Genomic DNA, 25,049 nt, shown 5'->3' with positions numbered 1-25,049 from the left:
TCCTGTTTTTGGGTCCATAAATTTTACAATTGTTGTCATCTTATAATATTTCTCTTCTAAGTAATCTAGCTAACTATGTACTTCTAGCTTTTAAGAAACGTTCACAATTTATCAACTGAATTGATGCAATGTGGTATTTTATCTTATTTTATCTCATCTCTTATACATCATGTTCAATGGCCCTTTTACTGAAATAAACACTGTTTCACTGGAAACAGTGTTATATCTGAATAAAATGCACATTGTTGTTCAGCAAAGAAAGTGTCCACAGATCAATCGGAGTTTCTACCATTTGAATTGGAAATGGTACTGGTAGAATCTCCGATTGTACCTGTAGAGACTCTGATGGCAGAGATACATTGAGAACTTTACTTTGCAATGATTGGAGGTCGTGACTGTGCTGGGATAACGACGAAGTCATTCACACGAGATTACCTCATTATGAAATTATGTTGCTATGTTGTTGTAGCTTGCAAACAGAAACACATTTTATCAAGAATAATTTTTTTTTATTCCGGTGGTGGTGATGGTGTTCAAAGTTTCATGTGGTTGTATATAGTTTTTCATTCCTTCTTATGGTGCATGCAAGACTTACCTGCTGGTTATATATTGAGAATCATATTTTGCAATGATTCGTGGTCATGTTTAACTAAGCTGGATTCAAAATCAAGAGCAGCACCGACATAACTTTGTGTTTCTTTGCGCAAAGTTCAAGGAAATGGGTTCCGAGTAAGTAAACGTGTGCCCATTGTCTGTACATAAGAGGTGATTTATGGCGACATGTAACGATAACAACTGAAATATCAAAATATAGCAATATTACCTCCAATGTCTGTGTCTTTTTGTAGCAGTTTGTACATTTTGATCCAAGTTCCCTTTTCTGCCCGTTGTCAGCAATGCCACAGTCAAGATGAAGACTTGAAAACGTCAAAAAGGAGCATCCCTTGATTTGGTGGCAGAGGATTTGACACATTTGAAACCCAAATGGTTGGAGGTGGTAAGTGTTGCTTACTGCCAATGTAACTGTTGCTGATACAAGTTGAAACCAGATGAGCATGGTGATGGTATGCAGAATACTTCCTGTTCTACTACGTTGAAACCTTCGAGCACAGGCTTGTTATGATAAACCTAGAAACATTATTAGGACAATGTAGATTGATTGATCATACTATATTTCCACGCATCAGAGAGTGGTTGAAATGTATCTGTCAAAGGTTACTTGCACGCATAATGGAGGGATGTCACTGTTTTAGAATAATATTTCTACTCAGGTATGTCACATTCTTCATGTATACGCACCAGCACCAGTTAAGCACCACCTGAATCCAGGACCTTTTTTGAAGACTTGTACCCTAGTATATTGGGATGCACATTGGTTAACACAATATCTCATATCCATATCTGTGGCTCATAGTTTTATTTTATTCATACATTTCGTAATTACAGTAAGCTCTACAATCTTCTAAACTCATGAAAACAGAGGTCGTATTAGAAATGTATTGAGGACATGGTGATCCATTGGTCTGAAAAGAAGTTGCTGAACTATCTTTTCTTGACATGGCAAAACGTCGACGTTCAGAAAATATTTTCTTTGAGTGGCATTTAGAAGTTGTTCAGAAAATACACAAGTTATTGACATTTATGACGCGGGGATGTCAAGCTGTGACACTCAGTGAACATGTATTAGTCTTCTTGTGAGGACCTGCGGTGAAGTAATGGGTCGTCCTAGACCTGGAACACAGGCGAAGACCAATGACTGCGATTCTCCTGGCAAGATGTAATCCTATGACCCGTGTCAGAGAACTGCACCGGCAAGGGAGTGTGGGAGATCAACACTTACACCAGTACCATCAGAAGGATGATACAGACTGTTGATCTCAGAAGTATCTCGTCCGATCAGACCACTCTTCCTCACAGAACAGAACAGACAGAAGCGTCTGAGGTGATGCAGGCTCCGAGAAGAACAAAATGTAAGACACGGTGTATAGTTCAATCATCTGATGAAAATCACTATCTTCTCGAAGGCAGTTGTCGAGTACTGAGACGTCACCAGAAGATGCTGAACCCTTAGGAGTTCTTGCTCCTGAACCCTTAGGAGTTGGCTCAGTGATAGCGTGTACCTGCATTTTATATAACTGCAAGTTGGACTCCGGTATATTACTTGGAACAGTCAGTAGTCAATGTTATCAACAAGAAGTAATGGATACGGACGTCGTGCCACATTGTGATAACCATCCCACTGCCAGTCGTTCCATATTCATGGATGACAATGTCTCACGTCACAGCCCATTTGCTGAGCAACGGAATAAAAATTACCAATGCCTGCAAGTAGTCCGAATATGAACCCCAGTTCGAGCTGGACATCCTCCTTTTCAAAATCTGATAGGATTGGCGCATGCACTTCATGAGGAAAGGCAGAAGATTTTAATGCTAAGAATTTGAAGCTTGATTGCTAGTTTAAGGAGGAGACTTGCAGAAGGTACCCATCTAAGGCGTACCTACAGGGTTTTCGTCAGTCACAACAATCGTCATGTGAGAATTGTGTGACAATATTGTGTGACTGCCTAGTCATGTTGACCATACTTTCCGACATTGTTGGTATTTTAGTCTTCTTGTACAACAGAATAGATTTGTTTTGCAAAATTGCAGAACACTGATAGAAAGGTTGGTTTGTTGGTTTGTTGTTTAACGCTGCACTCAGCAATATTCCAGCTCTATGGCGGCTGTCAGACAATCCAGTGATCAACATCATGAGCATCGATCTACACAATTGGGAACTGATGACATGTGTCAACCAAGTCAGCGAGCCTGACCACCCGATTCCGTTAGTCGCCTCTTACGACAAGCATGGGTTGCTGAAGACCAGTTCTATCTCGGATTGCTAGAAAACTAAACGGAAACACACGAAGCGATCTTCACATGGTGTTGCAACATTAGTTAAAAAACACAACTCGCACTGACATTTCCAGGTATATTTTATCTTCTTTCACTATGCCAGATATAAAACAACATTCACAGCTAAATAACATCGAATAGTCAATATTAAACGCAGCACTTCCTTACCGGTTTCCCAGCTTCTAGAAATGCACTGAAAAGTCCGTTTACGTCTGAGACTGTGTGTTGAATCAGAAAAAAGTCAGTTGAAAAAGCTTCAGGTTTTCTTTGCTGACATTCTTTTAAAAAGTTATATCAATAAAACATAAAGTTCTTGTATTAGGTGTCGGTACAAGACGCCTTATTTGACACAGCTCTTGGACGTATGTCTGAGTGCAAGGTTACTTACACGCATACGGAGGTAGACATTTATATTAGTGAGCTTGTGAAAGAACACATCCCGAGCCCGATCTCGAGGATTAGGTGTCCAGCTTAAGTTGAAGGTTCCAAAATCATGAACATGCATTTAAGTCACTGAACGATCGACTCGTGCAGTGAAACAATCATACAGACGAACATACCTCTAACCCACAGGTGGGGGATTTTCCTTTCACTGACACTTTTGGGGATTTATCACTTACAAAAGCATACCTGAATGTCATCTTTCCCCGAAGACATGAAATACTGTCAACATTTGTTTGAGGCAACCTACGGTGTATCCACCGATTCTCTGACACAAATGATCCTTCTTTGGAATGCAGTGTTCATTTGAACCGGTTGTCCTTTTCCGTTCAAGGTCATTACCTTAACCAAAGGAATGTTGGATATCCCAAGTAAATATAGAGTTACTCAGGAACGGATCGTCTGTTGTCATTTGCTATTCAATATTGGTTTGGTTCCACATTTTAAACCTGAAACATAGAACTGAGTTTTCTCCTGCGTAATAAGAATTACACTCAGTTAGTCTCTTGCATTGCTGATTGGTGTGATGTTCAGAATGTAAGCTAACAGAACCATGCACCTCTGTAAAGCCGTGAAAAGCGTGCAGACATTTCCATACAGATTACCCTATGTCCGAGAAGATTACATATGACTCCATGTTTAGATGGAACAAGAACGCACATGCCCTTGTCTTAATCTTCACAAAAACAATGTAATAAGTTACATTTCAATTTTACAATGGAATACACTGTCATATGGCATTAAATTGTCAGTTAAGATGCGAGAGGTATGTTAAATATGTTAAAATTAACCTAACTCACTCAATAGGATGGAAATAATAGAAAGCCAAGGCTTCATACACTGACTTTTGCGACTTGTTCTTCCACCCAAACTCCTACCAGTCAATTATAAAAGCTTCATGCTCTGTGATCTGAGGAAGTCTAAAATAATTAACTGTGTGTTGGGCACAGTCGGTGCCTCGACGGATTTTCAAAAGACAGCGATCGCTGTCAAGCCTTGCAGATAATAGCTGGTAACATGATAATAGCTTTTATCTGTTGATCTATGACGATTGAATGACAATTCTAACCTCTGTGAGTTTAGATCTGTTCATCTGTTACACGTCCTGTTATTAGGTCAATATGCATCAGTAAATAGTTAGAAAATTGGAATTCTAAAATTGCTTTTACTTTTGTCACTGTTTTATGCTCCGGTGCATTTTGTGGATCAATAGAGACAGAACACATCAAAACAGGAGGCGAAGCAACAAAATGAGCATTAAACAGCCAGTAGCTACCAATAGTTTTCCATCATGGTACAAACATGATATCAGAGCGTCATATGGTTTCTAAAGAATCAAAACGTTGTATCTGAACATGTGACAAAGGAGAGTCACATGCGAACCCTATAAAAAGTAACTAATATATTGGTGAGGGGTCCAAAGTTAGCAGATGGGGGTGAGCCTCGATCGTTCCAGTTGCCCACTCAGTGTCGAACTTGTCCTGTCCTGTCCGAGTCATTTCAAAGGCATCTCAAAGGCACAGCGAAGTTATGTTAGTATAGAACCTGTGTTGAGTTAATCGATGTGTGAATGTGCGCTGGTACGTGAATGTTATGTTTATAGAAGCACGATGCATTCATGTGAAATGTGAACGTAATGCAGGCAAAGGCGATTATCACCGGCAGTATGTATAACCGCTAATAAGCAAATGTCAAATATATATACACTGTTCTTACAGCTCTATAACTGGAAAATCAGTTGATTTCAGTTGAGAAAATAGCAACTGCTCAAAGATGCCAAGCTATTGGTATGCTGGCATGGTATTTAGGGTTGTTCCAAGAGATATAGATTGCCATCCATCAACTATAAGCCGATTGGTCAGAGAAACAACAAATAGAGACGTTAATGCCCCCCATGATTTCGGTCGATTTCGACTAAGAACTCATATCAATTTGTGAGTTTGCTTCTCTGAATAAACTGCAGATTTTGTTATTTCCTTGGTATTTTTATTCATTCAATTGTTCATTTGGTGTGTGTGTGTGTGTGTGTGTTTGTGTGTGTGTCTGGTTGTGTGTGTGTGGGGGGGGGGGGAGTACGTGGTTGCGTTAAGATTTGCCATTTAATTCTATCTTGAGGGCAAATTTATGCAGATAGTAAGTTAAATTGAGTTATAATTAGTTCCTTTGCTGTGGTTAATGGTAACATATTGGTGTTATGAAGAACTACAGGGTTTTGCGAGATTTCCCCATGTGTATAATCATTCCCCACAATTCAACCATACTGTCATCTTTGCAAAGACAAAGATACATACCAGTGTTTTCACAACACTCTCTGTGACTCGCAATGAAAGTAATTCCAGCAAACGGGTCAATATAGGGGCCTAGTTGTGAGAGCAGGGACAGACTTAATTAGATACGGTGGCCAGACTCTGTGTTTGTAGGCTTCATTCACCTTACCCTGATGACAAGATGCTCATAATATCAAGCACTTGTTTTAGTGTGACACAGCTCGCTTTACAGCCAGACATGTTATAATCGTTGCTATTTAACAGCAAATAAGTGAGACATAAACTTTTGCGAAGCAAGTGTTTATTATTTCAAAATAAACCTTTTGTAAAATATACTGAACATCATTGAAAACGCACCACTTACAAAAGTTCAGATTACTAAAAGCACGTGTAAGGAATTGATATTTGTTTAGTGGATAATAACAGATGGACGACTGACAAAAACAACAACACAGAAAAGACGCTCATTCATTTAATTGTTCCACAGTCAGAAAGGATCAAACACATGTGGGGTCAAATCGAAAAGTCAATATCGCGTGTGACCGCCATTTCCATTGACACATGAAATGCAACGTCTCCGCATTGAGTCAATAAGCGTCCGAATAGAGTTCTTGAGGATGGCATTCTACTTCTGCAGTAGTGCAGCCTCAAGTTCCCGGATGTTTCGCATCTGTTGTCGCCGCGAAAGACTTTGACTGATTTCGTCAAACGAGTGCTCAATGGGGGATACACCTGGCGACTGTGCTGGCCAATGAATAACCTGGATGTGTTGCTGGGCCAGATACTGCATGGGAAGTCTAGCTGTGTGTGCCCGTGCGTTGTCCTGTTGAAACGTATGGACATCTTGGTGGTGATTGAACAATGGCAGGACGTAATTCTGAAAAATCTGGTCACGGTAGTCAAGGGCATTAACTCTCCGTTGACAGACATGAAGGGCAGTTTTGTGATTGTAACTTATTGCACTACAGACCCTGACACTCTCACCACCCTACGGTCTGTCTGAACCACACACTGATAAGCATAACGTTCACCACGTCTACGCCAAACACGTAATCGGCCGTCAGCATTACGTAGGTGAAGACGTGACTCGTCAGTGACTACGTATATACCACACCATGCCATTGCTGTAAACTTTACTGAACATGCCTGTTAGCCCATTGCATACGCTCATTACGGTGTCTGTCAGTCAGAATATTGATCCAACGTAAGGACGTCGAGCATGGAGCCCTGCAGCGTGTAGACAGCGTCGCATGGTGTCAGCGCTGATGACCCCACGTCGACCTTGAACTAATGCAGCAGTCCTGGCAGTCGGCATTGTTCAGTCACGGATATGGTCAAGGTCAATATGGCGATCCTGACGGGAGGTCGTGACACGTTGTTGCCAAGGTCGTTGAAGGTCACGGGTGCTGCCTGTCTGCTGATGTCGCCTATGAAGCCCAAAGATGGTGGAGTGGCCAAGTCCAAGTTGTCGAGCAATATCCCTGATGCTTGTGCCAACCTAAATCAATGCCTAGTGCACGTTCTCTTCCGTGAGGTGTTAACCTCGGCATCTCTGTCCTCGTTTCACAATCGTTAGTGAAGCAATGAGAATCGTTTCTCATACACCTGCTTTTAATGTCAGTCAGCACGATTTCAGACTGAAATTCGCGCTTTTTTCAATGGAGTGGCTGCAGGTTGATGCGTTTTGGAATAAAGTATCATACTGTGAACAGGAATTTGTTTCTAAAGCGTTTGTCAACTAGACATGTCCTTCGACTTCATGTTAGTCATATCCATTGATGATGGTCATGCTGAAATCCATCTTGATGAAAATATGGACAATTTTAGACTGGTGCGTTTTCAATTATGTTCAGTATATAAATCACATTGTAGAAAATGTGGAAATGATTCGGAAATGAAAATACAAAAGAAATAATCAAACTACAATAACCATGACTATTTATTGATGTGTCAGGTAATGTGAAAACGTTCATTACAGTGCACAGACGCATTTTGTCTCAGCTTAAAAAACAGGCTGAAACAGGCTGTAAAACCCTAATATATATTAGACGCGGGAAGCAAAAACAATGAATTTCTTTCCATAATGAAATTGTCGATGGGCTTACGAACATTCCGTTTTGAAAATACCAAAATATCTCATTGCTTGCATATGTTCCTGATTCGTAAAAATACCTCAACAGATGTATACTGTACACAGAACATCTTGACATCAAAGGAAAACAAAAACAAGTCTCGCCGAAACTCTTTAACAACGATAACGTTCATGATGTCAAGGTACCCTTCAAACTGAACTTCACAGTGAACATCCGATCCCGTTAGTCGCCTCTTACGTCAAACATGGGAACCAAAATAATAAACAGGAAAACAGGTGGTATGTAATCATGGCTGACTGTCCTTCACGAACCGTTTCGTCTATGGAATAATACAAATGTAACATCGGGACGTTTTCTGTTTAGTTACATTAGTAATAGGGACAAAATCACGACGATCTTTTAATACGCCAAAAACGTTACTACCTCCACCAGGACCAATGTACATGTTCTCGCCGTGAAACAGAATATTCCAAGGAGTAAAGGAACTCTGAATTCTACGTTGAATGCTTGTATTATTCAATGGCATTTCAATTATATGTTTACCTTCGTTATAATAGAGTAAATCATTCAACGTATCAACAGCAATACTGTACATATTACTTCCTTGCTTTACAACCTTAAAGTTATTCCCGCCATAACTGACAGAAAAACAGTGGCTTTTAACCGAAACAAATAGAGTCTTTAGTTTTGAATATACAGCCATTGACATTACGGTGATCTTTTTCTTGTAGATAGTTCTGAGTTGCATTCCATTTGTTTTCACTCTTTTGACATCCCCGCGATCTCCAAGAAAAACCGAACCTGCTTCCTCATCAACTGTCATGAACTTGGCAGCGGTATTCCTTAGGAAGATCTTATGCTCGCTTCCATTCAAAGTGTGGGAATGTATGTTGTCAGGTCCTCGATGACCCACAATGAGGGTCTGTGTTGTTGATAAGTAGATGATTGACATCACATGAACACCATGTTCATATGGATACGCCACTATAGATGTATTATGAAGAAAGAGTTGGTACATCCTATCATTCATCGTTGGTCCAAACAACAGTCGTGGTGAACTTCTTTTGTCTGGTGGTATGTCATCAGTGTATTTGACTGAAACAAATATACCTGATATAACGATTGCCATGTTCTGATGGTTTGTAATCATTATAAGGTCTATAGTCCGTTTGGCTCAAAAGCGGACCGATGAATTGCAATCTAACTCGAAAACTAATAAACATAAAATACTCAATGAAACGCTGATAATAATCAAAACATCATACCCACTCTGTGAGGTTTTTGCAGAATTTTTGTCCTAAAAATACAAAAGTTATTTAACAATCTATCATTAAAGTATTGACACAGTTCACTATATGTTACGAGGGAAGAGTGCAGAGAAAAGGGACAGCCAGGTGTTCGAGAACGGATGGAGACGGCACAGCACAGGTTAATGAATAAATAACTGTCTGTGAACGTGCTTCTCGAACAGCTGGCTGTCCGTTTCTCTGCACTCCTCCCTCGTAACAAACAGTGAACTGTGTCAATATTTTAATGATAGTTTGGTAAACAACTTTTTGGTCCGGACCAATTGTAGAGGTCTTACAATCGACCAAGATGGCGTCCACTGTGCTATTTTGTAAAGAATACGACCGATTTTTAAGGAGGGAACGGGTTTTCAGAGACAAAACCAAGCAGCTCGAAATTCTGAGTGACGATCGAGGAGCTGTATGCGCGATACAGAATGCCTCGTTTGTCGTTGTTCCAGTTACTGCACAAAGTACGTGCATTAACCAAGCACCCTTCAAAAAGATCGCATGCCCTTACCCCAGAGAAACAGTTTCTTTTAACAATGCGTTTTTTAAGTAAGGGTGGCTTTTTGCTCTAGGTACTCCACTGAGTACACCAGTCCAGTGTATCGAGGTGTTGTCACAGAACAGTGTCTGCACTGAGCAGTATGCTCGACAACATAAACTTTCCCGACCCTGCGTCCTTTCGGCACATAATGTCAGATTTCTATCAAATCGCTGAGATACCCCGAGTAATATTGATGGAACACTTATACCTATCAAATGACCAAGCGGTGACAATGAATCCGCGTACGTCTACAGGAAAGGGTTCCACGCCATCAATCTACAAGCTGTTTGTGATGCAAACCTTAGGTAAGAACACATTATTATTGAAAAAAGTTCAGAAAAATACATCAGTCCTTTGCTAGCACTTGTTTTCAAATGATTCTACCGATTCCACTAAAGCGTATGTGCATTAAAATGGGCCGTCGTGCTTTCTTTACTACGATGAATTGCACAGCTGATTAGTGTTTACCTTGGAATTGACCAATCACAGGTCTGGGGCCTTCAATGGGTTTCAACAAGAGGCACGACTGGGGATGAATAAGGTTTCAGCGTACCCCGATTTTGATAAATAAAGTAACTAAAGTCATTGCTTATGTCTATCACCTGACCATAATATTTTCTCTGGAAAAGAACAAAACGTCAGTGTAATGGTGATAAGATGACAGCCCAATTGTCTAGCTACAGCGGTTGCAGAGCTACCTCCGTGCAACTTTCCAATGGCCATTCCCCTCTGCCCAGCCGATAGTCTTGGCGTCGTTTGTGTGGCTTGTACATCTCCAAGCGTCAATACTGACCTGGTCCTACTTCCACAGAACAATCTTAGTTACAAGCAATCTTAGGGCCTTACAATCAACTTTACAATCACCATACAATTGCTCTAATCCACTTGCACAAAGCCGATCTTAGCGCGATTGTAAAACGACATGGATTTAAGATCGCGATCTTAACTCAGAACGAACTCTTCAACGGTGGAGGTAGGAATTTCTTATACTCAACTCCTGTCTACAGTTGTCTGCTAGTGCGCATAGCATTCAGCGCAAATAAAAGTGGGGAAAAATCCCACAAATCTTGGAAGGAAACTATTACGTGGTAGATAACATATATATTTCTACGTTCTAACTGTCTTGATTCAGGAACTAAGAATGTGATATTGTAATCACAGAAATCCCTAACCCTGTTTATATGGAAATATTGAAATACCAAAAAAATACATTAATAAATTTGGGTCTAGATTTAGTGACTTAATAATTATGAAAATTAAAACATAAGGAGCACCTTTAGAATACAGCACCACAACTTCCCGTGAGGACGATCTCTGCCGTAGGTCACGTGTCATTAAGACACCCAACCAGTTTGTGAGAACCCGTCGGACGCGAACCCGCGACCTTCGGATTGTTAGCTCGACAGCTAACCGACTGAGCTACGTGCCCACTGTGGCACAATGTGCACATTTATCGAGTCAGTCCTTTGTTTCACGCAAATGAACGGATAGAGTCGAAAAGGTCACGGACAATTACGAAGGTTACGGGTAGACTTGGTGTCTCGTGATTTTAATCTACTGCCGAGACGATCCGATGCCATTTGGCACACTCGTCCCATTCCGTAATCTGCAAGATAACGTGTGGCATGGAATGAGCCGATATGCCTCAAACTGAAAAGGGTTGTTGACGTCAGGGGTCAGACGTAGATTTCACGGTGCATGCATGAATGACGCGCTTTTATATAAATCGGTGATTTTGTGACAGAAATGTAATGTAGGGAACACAGTAAGGATAATGTGGATCGCACTAAGGAACGAGGGAGATATGAGCATGTGTAGTGACGGCACGAGGGTGAGTTAGCCTTTGAATCATTACTGAACAAAATTTATGTTGCGTGTGAAAGAGGCTTGAGTAAAAATCCAGGCCAATTTCCATTAGCCCAAAATTTCTACATTACTCCTTTTCATAGTGTACTTTCGACGTTTTTGGTTTTCCGTTTTTGTGTGATTTTTTTTTATTAAAATGCAAAAAGGAAAAACAACAAACAACTCACGTATTACACTGGACCAACTTTATTGGATTAGGTCCCTAACCCTAACCCTAACCCTAACCCTAACCCTGACCCCTAAACCCTCAGCCCTAACCCTAACCCTAACCCCTTGAAATAATCCTAATAAATAGAATGCATTGACCGAACCGGCAGTCCACTTGCGCAAAGCCGATCTTAGCGCGATTGTAAAACGACATGGATTTAAGATCGCGATCTTAACTCAGATCGAACTCGTCAACGGTGGAGGTAGGAATTTCTTATACTCAACTCCTGTCTACAGTTGTCTGCTAGTGCGCATAGCATTCAGCGCAAATAAAAAGTGGAACTGGTTACTGCACACAACACATACCTCCCTCAATCGCACCTTGCAGAATTTTCATGCAAAAAAATCCCACAAATCTTGGAAGGAAACTATTACGTGGAAGATAACATATTTTTCTACATTCTAACTGTCTTGATTCATGAACTAAGAATGTGATATTGTAATCACAGAAATCCCTACCCATGTTTATGTGAAAATATTGAAATACGAAAAAATCCATTAATATATTTGGGTCTAGATTTAGTGACTTAGTAATTATGAAAATTAAAACATAAAATATAAAATATATAAAATATATTTTCTTATGATATAGCACCTAAATGCATGATTTGCCAATGGTTGCCAATGAGACATTGTTTAATACGCATCTGTTCGGGGGATTTTGAGTAAAATCCCAAATATATCACACAAGTATTGGTTGAAAGATAAGAAAAGGTGACACGGCTACGGGAGTGTTGTGAAAAATGCACGACAGGGAAATAGGAATAATAAATAATACTTTGTGTGTGTAGTATGTATTTTTTAATACTTATTCGCACTAATTTCACAGTAAGTTAATTAGTTGACCCTATTTCATTGATAACTGCTTTTTTTTATTGTGAAATTCCTTTTTACACAAATTTCAAATGCCTCAGCAAGTGTATTTTCCTGTTTGATGGATGCTTGTATTATATCTGAAATGTATAGATTAAAAACCTTTGTCTCTTGTCCGATTCAATTTTAGATTGAAGAATGAGAAAGAAACTTGTTTTTACACGTTATCTAATTTTAGATTATTTTAATGATAAATTAAGACAAAATCAATGACACGAACGTGACCGAAAAAAACAACATATGTGGAGCTATGCGATGTCACAACATTAAATATATTTGGCATGGCAGACTCTACGACAACGGCATGATATGCCAAGGGAAACTACTCCCATATTGCGTAAAAACTAAGATTAACTGCTCTTGAGGTATTGAAAAGGTCACGGCCATTGCTAATCGCATGCAGACACCTTTCGTTACTATCCTTTCCTTGATTATCACAAAGGTATGTTCTTTCACACACCTTCCGAGTGGGAATAATACTTTATGATATCGACTCGATAGCTATGGGGTTCACTACTGCAAATAACGATGTTTCTGACGTTAAATCTCCGTGTTGTTGAACTGTCGAGGCGAATCATACAGTTTTATGAAATATAAAAGCAATCTCCAAACGTAAAGCTGATTATTTGCGTGAAGCAGACACAAGTTTCGATTGTAACTTACAATGATCTTAGCCTACAATCGCTTTGTGCAAGTGAATGGCGCTTGTAGCAGAAGCCTAAGATCGCGGTCTTAAGGATTTATAATAATTGTAGCACTAAGATTACTCTGTGCAAGTGGGCCCAGGGCCCTTATTCTCGAAACGTTCGTAGCCCTAAGAATTCGTAATTTTGATCGTAGCCAATGTTTTAAGAATGGCCTTAAGAAGTTCGTAGGGCTACGAACATTTGAGAATAGCTAGCCAGGACTCTTTCATGAATTTCTCTTGTTTAAAGGTCACATGCAACCAAAAAAATCAAACATAATTAAAACACAATTATCACTTATTCATGACATATAATATACATTGCTGGTTATGAAAAAAACATATAAACAAAATTATAAGCGTACAATCGCAAATCAAAAGTGCAATATTGTGTACTTGGGTTTACTTCCCAAGAAACGAAGCAGCCGGGATACCGAACCCAGTCAGAGCGGGTGGGTGTGCACACAAGTGTAACGGCTGGTTCATTTGCAGATGCCTTCACGGCTCATTGTGTGTGTATATATAGAGATGTTGGGTTTTGTAAATACATGCTCATTTTTTGTGTATAACATTTTACAATCAACAGACATCATAACATGTCATGTGTTCAAGTATCACACCTGCCTGTCTGTGTAATTACATAATGTGACAGAGACAGAACTCGGGACATAAATCAATGCATTTTGTTTATGGTGTATAGCCTGATAGGTGTTAAGTTCAAATTGCATGTGGTCAGTGATAGCAGCTGTGTATTGAATATTGTCATTAGCAGACAGGCAGGCAGACACACAGGTGTCAATAAAACAAGACATTGAGTTTTGTCTGTGACAACGACATATCTATATCACAGTTAGAAATTCTGTCAACGCTAAATAATGACATTGCTTTCAAGTATCGAACTGAGAAAGTGACTCGGTAAGAAGAACGTGTGGTGAAATAGACAAATGAAATTATATAAACAGTTAATTTACTGTCATTACATATAAAAAGCTCGCGCCTGTGAGATATCAACAAAACATTAGAAACATAGCTCACACCAAAGCCTGAGTATTCACCCGACAACCCGCTTCCAAGCTGCGCGAACCTATTTCACTGCGCACGTGCTATGAGCGCAGCCCAGCAGTTGAAACCAGTTTTTCCCCGAAAAGTCGGGGGAAAATTAGTGAAACGTTTGAACTCCGATTTTGCGCGGTTTTTTTCATCGCGTTATTTTTCAACTTTATAAGTTGAATTTGCATTTTTGACGATTTGTTTCGGTAAGTCCATACCGAAAGGTATCAGAATCTGCAAAGTTGTGTTTTCCGTTGCATGTGCCCTTTAATTTGAGATACAGTAATCTCAATTACAATATGTTTGAATTGAATATAACAAGATGAATAGGTAAACATAATTGCAATCAATTGTAAATATAGATACACACACATTAACGGAAAATGTAGTACCACAGGGGGATATTCTTAAATAAAAATTGTTGCAGTAAAGTCTTAGTACTGAGTAAGATTTAACTATGTTAAGCCGTGTATACTTATATTATGTTATGAGTGATGTTCATAAAAATAATTACGTCTTCAATTATTTCCTTTGTTCAGCAATGTTGTTGCAAGTCACGACTCAATGATCCTTAGCAACAGTCTTTTGGGACAATCGTTCGAGTCCTCTCCTCCAGATGGATGGCTTTTAGGAGATTCTGGGTTTGTTTATTTCTTATTATTTAAAATGTCAAATATTTACGCAGTTACTAAATGGCACAACCACCTAATACAAGACATGTCACATCAGTGTCAAGCTTAGAAGTCACAAGAAGGCTACGTATTTCACAAAGCAACTGCACACATGAAACATATTTCAAACAGACATTAATATCATAGTGAAAAATTTGTTGACTGTTTTGGTTTGGCTCCTAACACCAATAGGTAATCCGCAGACAAGGCCAGAAGAAAGATATAATGGTGCCCACATGATGACTAGAAACACCATTGAAAGGGCATTTGGTGTTCTGAAATCAAGATTCAGGTCAGGAATTCTGGGAACAAATATAAAAAATTCCTAAGCTTGTCTGAAACGATCTAGTAAATATAGATGTATTGATATCTTTGAACCGATGAGACTCATTAAGCTACCTCATATGATACAATAAGAGTCAATTAAAAGTATATATTATTATTAAGACAATAAAAAAAATATTCAAGTTTGGTTCATATCAATAATACATAAACCTTCTTCTTTTTATATCTGAATTCTATAATTAGAAAATAATGCATTAATTACCATACATTAATTATTTTCAGATGCTTACACAGGGTGCCTTCAATTTACCCCCACACACAAAATGTGCCCAGATTATTATGTTAGCATGTATGCTGCATAATATCTGCATAGATTCAAGGCTGGCCAATCCCCCTGCTCTTGAAGAGGAAGGTGCCCCAGAAATTGACTATGTTTATCAGGGACCTCTGAATGATGGCCACATGATGAGGAAGGGATAAATTTAGAATAAATTTTCCTAAATCCTACATTTAATAATTCATGTTTCCAAATGTTCATTGTACAGATGACAGTGAATTTGACTGAGTCCAAATCTTCTAAAACCACTTGATTATGATGTTATTTCTTTAAATGATACAGTAAACAATTCCTTATGAATGGAAATGTCACAAATTATATTGAGGACATTTGCAGTCTATGTGATATTTATCATTGGGGGAACAGACTGAAAGGAGAACTTATAGATTTACTTCTCAGCAAACTCAAAATTTCCTCATCGAGAGCCAGTCTCTTTTCTTGAACAGCCTGTCTCCTCTCCTCAATGGCCAATCTTTTCCTCTCAATGTCGAGCCTATCACTTCCATCACGCTGTATCTGATGCAGCACCTCCAGCTTCTCCCTCTCCAGATCGACTACTGTTTGTAGCTTTGGAGATTTGGACTTGGTCAGTATTAAGTACAGGAAATTACAAATCCAGTTAACTATAAGTAAGCATAATACATACAATGCAGCACAGTATCCTTTAATATTGTTTACAGTGAATACTATATTGAAATTATACATAAAATAATTAATGCAATATTATGAGAAATGTACCATTAACATATTTGACATATGCTTACATGTAGTACTGGTAGAATTCTTGATAGCAGACTTCTGAGTGTCTTCTGGAAGATGAAGAGACAATCGCTATATTATTAAGTATTCTGTAAGGTACACCTTATGTACAAATTGTTTTGTAATATGTATGAACTGAATTTCTTTTTTTTTCAACTTTGCAAGTTTGTCTAGACAGAAGCAGCAACTTTGATCAGCAGTAATTGAATACTTTTTGTACATTAATATGAATCAATAACTGATATTTGATTAATGTAACTATCACTTATATTTTATTATTGAACAATATAAATGTACACCACTGAACATAATCACCTATGGGCAAAGCTGTTATTGATCTTGAACTTTCAAGCTCGCTTGACATGCTTGCATCAGGTCTTGTGTGTCGAAGTACATCTCATCTGAAGAAAAGTTGAACATGTTCCTCACAAAGCGTACATGGTAATAATTCACAACTTTCATTATATGTGAATTGTGTGATTCTTATATTGTAAGTACCCTTTTTATGTAAAAATCAATTTGTACTTTCCAATGAGAATAACATGTTTTGCACTTACTGGCACACAAACCACTTTCAACTCCACCAGGAATGCCATCTATTTGGCAGGCAGGTATCAAGCAGATAACCTAACATAAGATTTCACGGTAATGTGACATACAAATGTATCTGAAAATAGTTTTACAAATATATCATGACCCAAGGTTATTTTCTTAACATGGAATTGAGATAGGAAGCTTAAAACACATAATATTAATATCACCAGCAGCATTTTTCTTGCTTTGAAATATTTGCACTGTTGTGACCATATTAATATTGGAAAATGCTTACATTTCTACGTTTACACAATTGTGCATGTACCTTAGACTCCAAATCTGAGAGAGGAGTTGGAGCAAGGCCTCCTCCTGTTTTCATCAGTTCCCTTTTTGTTGTTTGTGCCTTTTTCCTTATTTGGCATCTGCATTTGTAATGAACTTGTCACTATCATGTAAAGTACAAATACACATGTATATATAACAACATACCCTCTTTGGTATGGTCAAATGTATGGCTGGTTTGTTTCAAAATGATTTGGTGCCTTATATATAAACAAATCAGGCTGTTATGTTTCATGTTAAATTCGATATATAAACTATTGGTAATGTCTGGAAAAGGTGTAGTTGGTTGAACTTTATTTTTTTACTGTGCGAATTAAAGTTTAAAAGAATTCTCAAGACATTGTGAGCATGTTTGCATAAATGTATTTTTTTTAAAATTCAAACCTATGTATTTTTAAGGAAACATGGATTAAACAACATTTTATGGCATCACGTTTCTCAGACAAAAACTTAGAATATTAATCACTCGATCTTTGAGCACCCACTTAGTGGTTGGATTTAGCGCTATATAAATTTTTGTTATTATTATGTTTTACAGATTAAAGATAGTATGCAGCAGAGAGGGTTTGGGTGATCCTGGCATAGTCAGGCTGGTAAGGCTCATCATCAGCTCAGGGCCCTCGCCCCCTCTACACGCAGCCCAGACCACGAATGGGACTTCTCCCTGGAAACACTGCCTCGTCGAACCCAGCAAGAACTTTAAGGAGAATATGAAGACTCCCAAACACTGCAGCCTTCTGCATTACCCAGATTGTCAGAAGGGCTGTGCTCCCGGTGGAGAACCCGGGTACTCTCCTGATCTGCGCCAAGAGATCAGGAGGTACCAAACCAAGGGCACTGAGAACAATGGGGAGCCTGACGACAGTGTACTTGGGATGCAAGCGAGACATTCTAAAGACGAGGTCCGCATATTTATCATGCTTTTCCTGAATCTTGACAATCACATTGCTGTCAAAAGGGACAGAAAATTCAATAATGTAAATAAATTCATTGGCTTTATCAAAAAGGACAAGATCAGGTTTGTTGGCGTGAATTCTTCTGAGGCTGTATATGGGCCTATTCCAGAGAAGTTTAAAAGCATCATTTTCCATGACACCCTGGACATGTTCAGGGTCGTACCATGGATGGACCTCAGAGTCAAAGCCACAGACATGGCGGAGACGGTAGTAAACGCAACGAGCCATGCCATCATGTTGTTTAACATATGCTGTTTGTGCCCATGCAGGGCATCCACTGACAAGGTGTTGGACAGTCTCTGCAAATATACTGATGCAGGGACCAACAAAAGTACATTCCTGTATAAATCTTACATTATACAGATCTCATCCTTAACTTACTTCAGTTCGTTCCACTTCTTCCTGACATCTGCCCTCTCCGCCTTGTCGAGCTGACAGCAGTGACCCTTTAAAACGTAAATATAGCGGTGTTACTAACAGTGGAGAAGTGGCAATGTGGTGATAACGAATGTTGTGTTAGGCTCTTCAATTAAAAATGAATGCCTGCTTTCAGGAAAAAGATATACTACTACACAAAAGAAATACGATCAATTTATTAAATGGCATACAGAAATGTTCTAGTTCCGATTTGTATATATAATCGGTACATTTACAAATGTAGATTGTTCTTACTATTGGACTTACTGTTCGGCTATGTTTTCCCACATGTCCGCCTTTCGCTTACTCGTCACTATTGGGGAGAATTGGGCGAACAAAACATCATTATTGCGTGTCACTTCATCCGTCAGCACGAATTGCTCTTGTCCAGTAAATTTACTGCGGCGCGTCCTCTTCTCTGTTGACATTTCCACAAGTTGCAACAATGTGTCATCTGCCGATAAGATAAGGGTGGTAACTCTTCATCGTAGCCAATGACGCGTGACTCATGTGTTTTCTTACCTCCATCACTGAAGAGTTCAATCTTAGGTAAGATCACGATCTTAAATCCATGCGTCTTACAATCGCTCTAAGATCGGCTTTGTGCAAGTGGATTAGGGCAATTGTATGGCGATTGTAAAGTCGATTGTAGGGGCCTAAGATTGATTGTAACTAAGATTGCTCTGGCCCAATTGCACAGAGCAATCTTAGTGCCTCAATTATTATAAATCCTTAAGATCGAGATCTTAGGCTTCTGCTACAATCGCCATCCACTTGCACAAAGCGATTGTAAGTTACAATCGAAACTTACAATTGGTCCGGACCAATTGTAAGGAGCTAAAATCATGGTAGTATGTGACAAAATGGCGATCAAGTTAGTGTCTGTTTCACGCAAATAATCAGCTTTACGTTCGGAGATTGCTTTTATATTGCATAAAACTCTATGGTTCGCCTCGACAGTTCAACAACACTGAGATTTAACGTCAGAAACATCGTTATTTGCAGAAGTGAACCACATAACTATCGAGTCGATATCATAAAGTACTATCCTACCAGGAAGAAGTGTGATAATCAAGGAAAGGATAGTAACGAAAGGTGTCTGCATGCGATTAGCAATGGCCGTGACCTTTTTAATAACTCAAGGACAGCTAATCTGAGTTTTTACGCAATATGGGAGTGGTTTCCTTGGCATATCATGCCGTTGCCGTAGAGTCTGCCATGCCAAATGTATTTATTGTTGTGACATCGCATAGCTCCACATATTAAAATAATCTAAAATTAGATAACGTGTAAAAACAAGTTTCTTTCTCATTCTTCAATCTAAAAATTGAGTCGGACAAGAGACAAAGGTTTTAATCTATACATTTTAGATATAATGCAAGCATTCATCAAGCAGGAAAATACACTTGCTGAGGCATTTGAAATTTGTGTAAAAAGGAATTTCACAATAAGAGAAAACAGCTATCAACGAAATAGGGTCAAATAATTAACTTACTGTGAAATTCGTGCGAATAAGTATTCAAAAATACATACTACACACACAAAGTATTATTTATTATTCCTATTTCCCTGTCGTGCATTTTCCACAACACTGCCGTAGCCGTGTCACCTTTTCATATCTTTCAGCCAATACTTATGTGATCTATTTGGGATTTTACTCCAAATTCCCCGAACCGATGCGTATTAAACAATGTCTCATTGGCAACCATTGGCAAACCATGCATTTAGGTGCTATATCATAAGAACATTTTGTTTATATACTCATGCCAATAATGGTTGTCACCCCCCCAACCAAATCCCACACACCACCCCTCTCCAACACGCCACACACACGACGCCAAGCCTAACGGCTGGGCAGGGGGGAATGGCCATTGGAATGTTGGACGAAGTAGCTCTGCCACCGCTGTAGCTACACAATAGGGCTGTCATCTTACCACCATTACACGACTTGCTCAACGTCATCAGCAAACCGGGATTGCTGCTGATAGTCCCCGTACAGGACGGCAACGAGTGACATTCATGCGCAAGATCGGTTCATCCGTGTCATTCATCTAAGGAACCGAACTTAAGCAGCAACAGTAACAACAGCTTTAGTTCAATGGGTCAAGGGGAGCAGTGTCCAGCGATACGATTATGCGTTGTCTTCGGGCTGCTGGAATCCACTGCCGACGGCCATATGTGGGGCCAATTTTGACACGTCAACAACGCAAGCGACGTTTACAGCCCTCACACAGCAAGGGTATCGATGGATTATCTTGCTCAGAATATCATTAACGTTCTCCCATGGCCGTCTCTTTTCCCGGATATGGCCCCCATTGAATATTCGTTGACGAAATTGGACGTAGGATTGCTGCATGTAGACAGCCACTCACAGTTGCACCGTTGGAACAGAGATTGGTGTTGAGTGGAACCACTTTCAGACTCTAGTGAACTCAATGAGGCGACGTTGCACGGTCTGTGTGCAAGCTCAAGGTGGCCATACACGCTATTAAAGAGACTGTCACTTGTCGCGTTCAGGGGTATGTCCATTTGACGGACTGTGATCAATTTGAACTTATTGCAATTAAATGTCGACTGCAACTTTCAGCTGTTAAGTTGGCAGTGTTTTTTTATAGAATAAATGCTTAGACATAATTTTGGTTGTCTTCTATTTTAAAACTTGACAAAAAGCCATACTTGCGTTTCTGTTGCTGTTCAATATAGTTACCAAAAACAAACCAAACTAATTCCCCATTTACTTCGATCAGAACGATATCTGTTTTGTTTTGTTGTTAAGATTAACCAAGCTCTAAGGATGTAAAGCAGCAATAAGAGCAAAATAAATGGCCAGCTTAAGCTGTTCCTTTTCCCAGAACAGAAAGACCAGCCCCAGTTCCTCACAAAATGTCACCCACTGGAACAGATATGACCACTTTCAGCATAAGTCCTAAAGTTCTTGAAAGGCATTTAGAAGTTGGACGAACATGAATACGTATAACGTCTAATGGATGACTTCTTTTTATTCCTTTTCACATACGCAGTAGCAAAGTCTCTGAAAATATGTAGTTTTAATGGAAACATATAGAGCCATTTAAATTGAAAGTTAACTGAGAAATTCTAGACTGGTTTTAGCTTTGCAGAAAGGACTTCATGAAATGGGAAATATTGCGGTTGAGGAACTGAGAGATTAAGGGTTATTGCCAAACAGGAAGCTGGCAGAAGTCAACGTACAGTGACCAATACATTATACTGGAACCCTGTGTATCAGGACCCAGATATCAAGATGCCTGCATGTCGGACGATATTTACACGTAGCAAAATGGATACTACATAAACCGCTTGATCTATCTGCAAATACGGTTCACGGATACAGATAATTCCAAAATACACCATTGTGGCTCTGTGACGTATTTCAGTCTGTGATCATCAGACGGCTAAATCAACATCCTTATCTATGTAGAATGCACATCAGGAATTCAAGATGGATGCAACGGTCCTCGTAACAATTCCTAGTCATAAGCGCCCATCTTGAGATAGACAGTAACTGATAGTTCCTCCTTTACTTGTACCACTAATGTGTGCCCTTACAATATTCTAACTGTCATATTATTACCTGGTTTTCTTTATTTAACTCCGCATCCAGCAATATGCCAGTTATATTGGTGCTGTCATTAAGCCCCGACTGGTCCATCCATGATTGGCATGACCATAGATACAGCACTAAAATGCGATGACTAAAAAGTCACGGAGCCCCTGATTTAAGTTGATGAGGATCTATATTTTGTTACTATTTATTTTGTCCACTTACGTCTGACACAGTGGCGGCCTTTGGTTTTTGTGGTGATGATCCGTTCACCTTGTGAACATTCACCCACTGGGAACGTTTCTTCCTGTGAATGTAAATGGGAGCAAGATACTTGATGAGACATAGTTATTTGGTGTGTTTATATTTAGAAAGGGCAAACTGTAACGTGTGACTGTTCCAGGACAATGATGACATGGAGGCATTTAGAAGTTGGAGCAGTAAGGAAGGATAACAATATATGGATGAACAACTTCTTTATTGCAGTGAGAGCGAGTTCCGGTGTAGGTTCTAAAACCGTTATCAAGCAAGTAATGAACACCGGCCCTACACCGGAACGGCACTCTCTCACTGCAATAAAGAAGTTGTTCATCCATATATTGTTATCCTTCTTCAACTATAAGTTCATTCAATACATCAACATTTGTAAATTCCCTCGTCAAGCCCCAGTGATCAACGATAGGACGTCATACTGAAACTATATTGCCAGAGCTTGGGACTGGAAAGACAATGTAGCAACGATATGAAAAGTGTGGTTTTTTTCCTAATATTATTCATAATTTCATAACATTTTCTCCATTTATGGTCTAGGCAAGATACACGTGTTAGATTAAATATTGAGAAGATGTATTTGCTGTTCGTGTCAAAGTTACTGGAACTCGAAATCGTAATCAAAATCAAAATTAAGAGTAGGCCTCCCAAACCTGGTATGTCTTGGCGTAAAGAGCAAAATTCAAGAAAATGAGTTCTAAATATGTACCCATTGTTTGTACATAAGAGGTATTCTATGAGTCCATGTAACGTCAAAAATGCAATATCAAGATGTGACACAAATACCTTCAATGTCTTTGTCTTGTTGAAGCAGGTTGTACATTTCAAGCCGATTTCCTTTTTCTGCCCTTTGTCAGGTATGTCACAGTCAAGATGAAGACTTGAAAACTTCAAAAAGGAGCATCCCTTGATTTGGTAGCAGAGGTTTTGACACATTTGAAACCCAAACGGTTGGATGTGGTAAGTGCTGCTTACTGCCATTGTAACTGTTGCTGATATAAGTTGAAACCAGATGCACATGGTGATGTTGTGCAGAATACTTCTTGTTTACTTGACTGTCAGGCGCTGCCACAGCAAGTTACATCCAACCTGTGAGTAAACTATCACATATTTGCGCCATAAATGTAAGTGGAGTCGCTGAGTAAGTTTGAATAATTATATATTCAAAATGAGCTTCTTTTGTTATTATAAGTAAACTATATTGTTATGGGACAGAGTAATACGTTGTGCAATAGTGTTTCAACTGTTATACTTTGTCCTTGTGGATTCAGGAAGAGGCAGTGATGTGCTGTATGTAGACCTGTACTGTATGTAGACCTGTACTGTATGTAGACCTGTACTGTATGTAGACCTGTACTGTATGTAGACCAGTACTGTATGTAGACCTGTACTGTATGTAGATCTGTACTGTATGTAGACCTGTACTGTATGTAGACTGAGTGCTCAAATATAGTTGAAGCCTCCTCAGATGCAGAGAACATAATCAAAATATCTACACTTTTTCCATTGTATATAAGGGAGCGGCTGCATGGTTGACTCTCATCTCACAGTTCATCTAAAGCCACCAGGAGATCAACACTGACTGTAATAATCATTAGGGCTGCGCAATATAACCGGTTACCGGTATTTACCGGTTCAGACATGAAAACGATACGTATTGCGATATGCTGATCGAAAACCGGTATTTTGACATGCATTCGGAAAACTTCGTAACACTCGGAAATCTTCGTATATTTCCGTTTTATAAATTGTTCCTTTCCTTTTTTTATTTGTGCCAAATATTAATTACATTTTTATTTTGTCATGCTTAAAAGTTTTTATTAAAGCTTAATCAAGCATGGTGATTTTGTTGTGATTTGCTTTATAAATCAAGCATTAACTCGATTATGAGTAGTCTTTTTGTTAAAAAAGGACTTCTTGCAATATTGCAATACATATCGCAATATATGCTTTCGCATCGCAATATGAAAATTCTCTGCAATACCCAGCCCTAATAATCATATACCCTGCATATAGTTACAAGTCGGATTGCTGTTGCTGATAATATCCGTGAAGATCCAGGTTAGATCTGGTCTTCAGCAACCCATGCTTGTCGCAAAAGGCGTGGTCAGGATCGCTGACTTGGTTGACAGATCGATGCTCATGATGTTGATCTCTGAATTGCCCGATCGAGACTCGATTACTTACAGACCGCCGCCATGAATCAGGAATAGTGCTAAAGGGCGACGTTAAAGAAACACATACGAAACGAATGTTGGTGTTATGTGAATATTATCAGCATTAGACATTAAGCCGTATTGTCTTTATTACCATAACCAATGTTCGTGTATTATTCTGCCTCTGAACTTGTCCTGCCACAGATTTTGTATTGATTCGTGAACTTAGTTAATTTTAAAATACAATATTTAGTTACACGACATTTGGTGGTTTCACACATGGTTTTCTTACGGGCACATTCCCGGTTAAGTATTTAGTTTCAAATTGGGAATCAACACATAAGAAGATATTTAATAATGTATACGTTCAATACCAACGAGTCAGCTCGATGTGGAGAAACGCTTGAAGTAGAGCTGGTGTAATTCTGGTGAAATCCACGATCGCCGGATTCATTGACGAACCTAGAAACATGGAGATTGACGACCATAAGTTACTGGCACTAATAACGGACGGAAGTCCCTTTTCAGTCAAAATATTTCTATCGTA

General features: G+C 39.1%; 1 protein-coding gene across 1 annotated transcript; it reads right to left on the bottom strand.

The window, feature by feature from the left end:
- Positions 1-7,545: 7,545 nt before the first annotated feature.
- LOC124289185 lies at positions 7,546-23,577 on the bottom strand. Its single transcript, XM_046725786.1, has 3 exons — positions 23,133-23,577; positions 22,302-22,383; positions 7,546-8,791 (listed from the first exon to the last, which is right to left on the bottom strand). Exons 1-3 carry the CDS (start codon positions 23,364-23,366, stop codon positions 8,016-8,018), a joined length of 1,092 nt encoding a protein of 363 aa, XP_046581742.1. The 5' UTR covers positions 23,367-23,577; the 3' UTR covers positions 7,546-8,015.
- Between the last annotated feature and the right edge of the window lie 1,472 nt (positions 23,578-25,049).

This window comes from Haliotis rubra, unplaced genomic scaffold, assembly GCF_003918875.1.
Source record: "Haliotis rubra isolate DU_JTF1 unplaced genomic scaffold, ASM391887v1 Scf435, whole genome shotgun sequence".
In the NCBI taxonomy this organism is placed as follows: Eukaryota; Metazoa; Mollusca; class Gastropoda; order Lepetellida; family Haliotidae; genus Haliotis; species Haliotis rubra.
The sequence above is the reverse complement of the archived record's forward strand: the minus strand, read 5'-3'. Positions and strand labels throughout refer to the sequence as shown.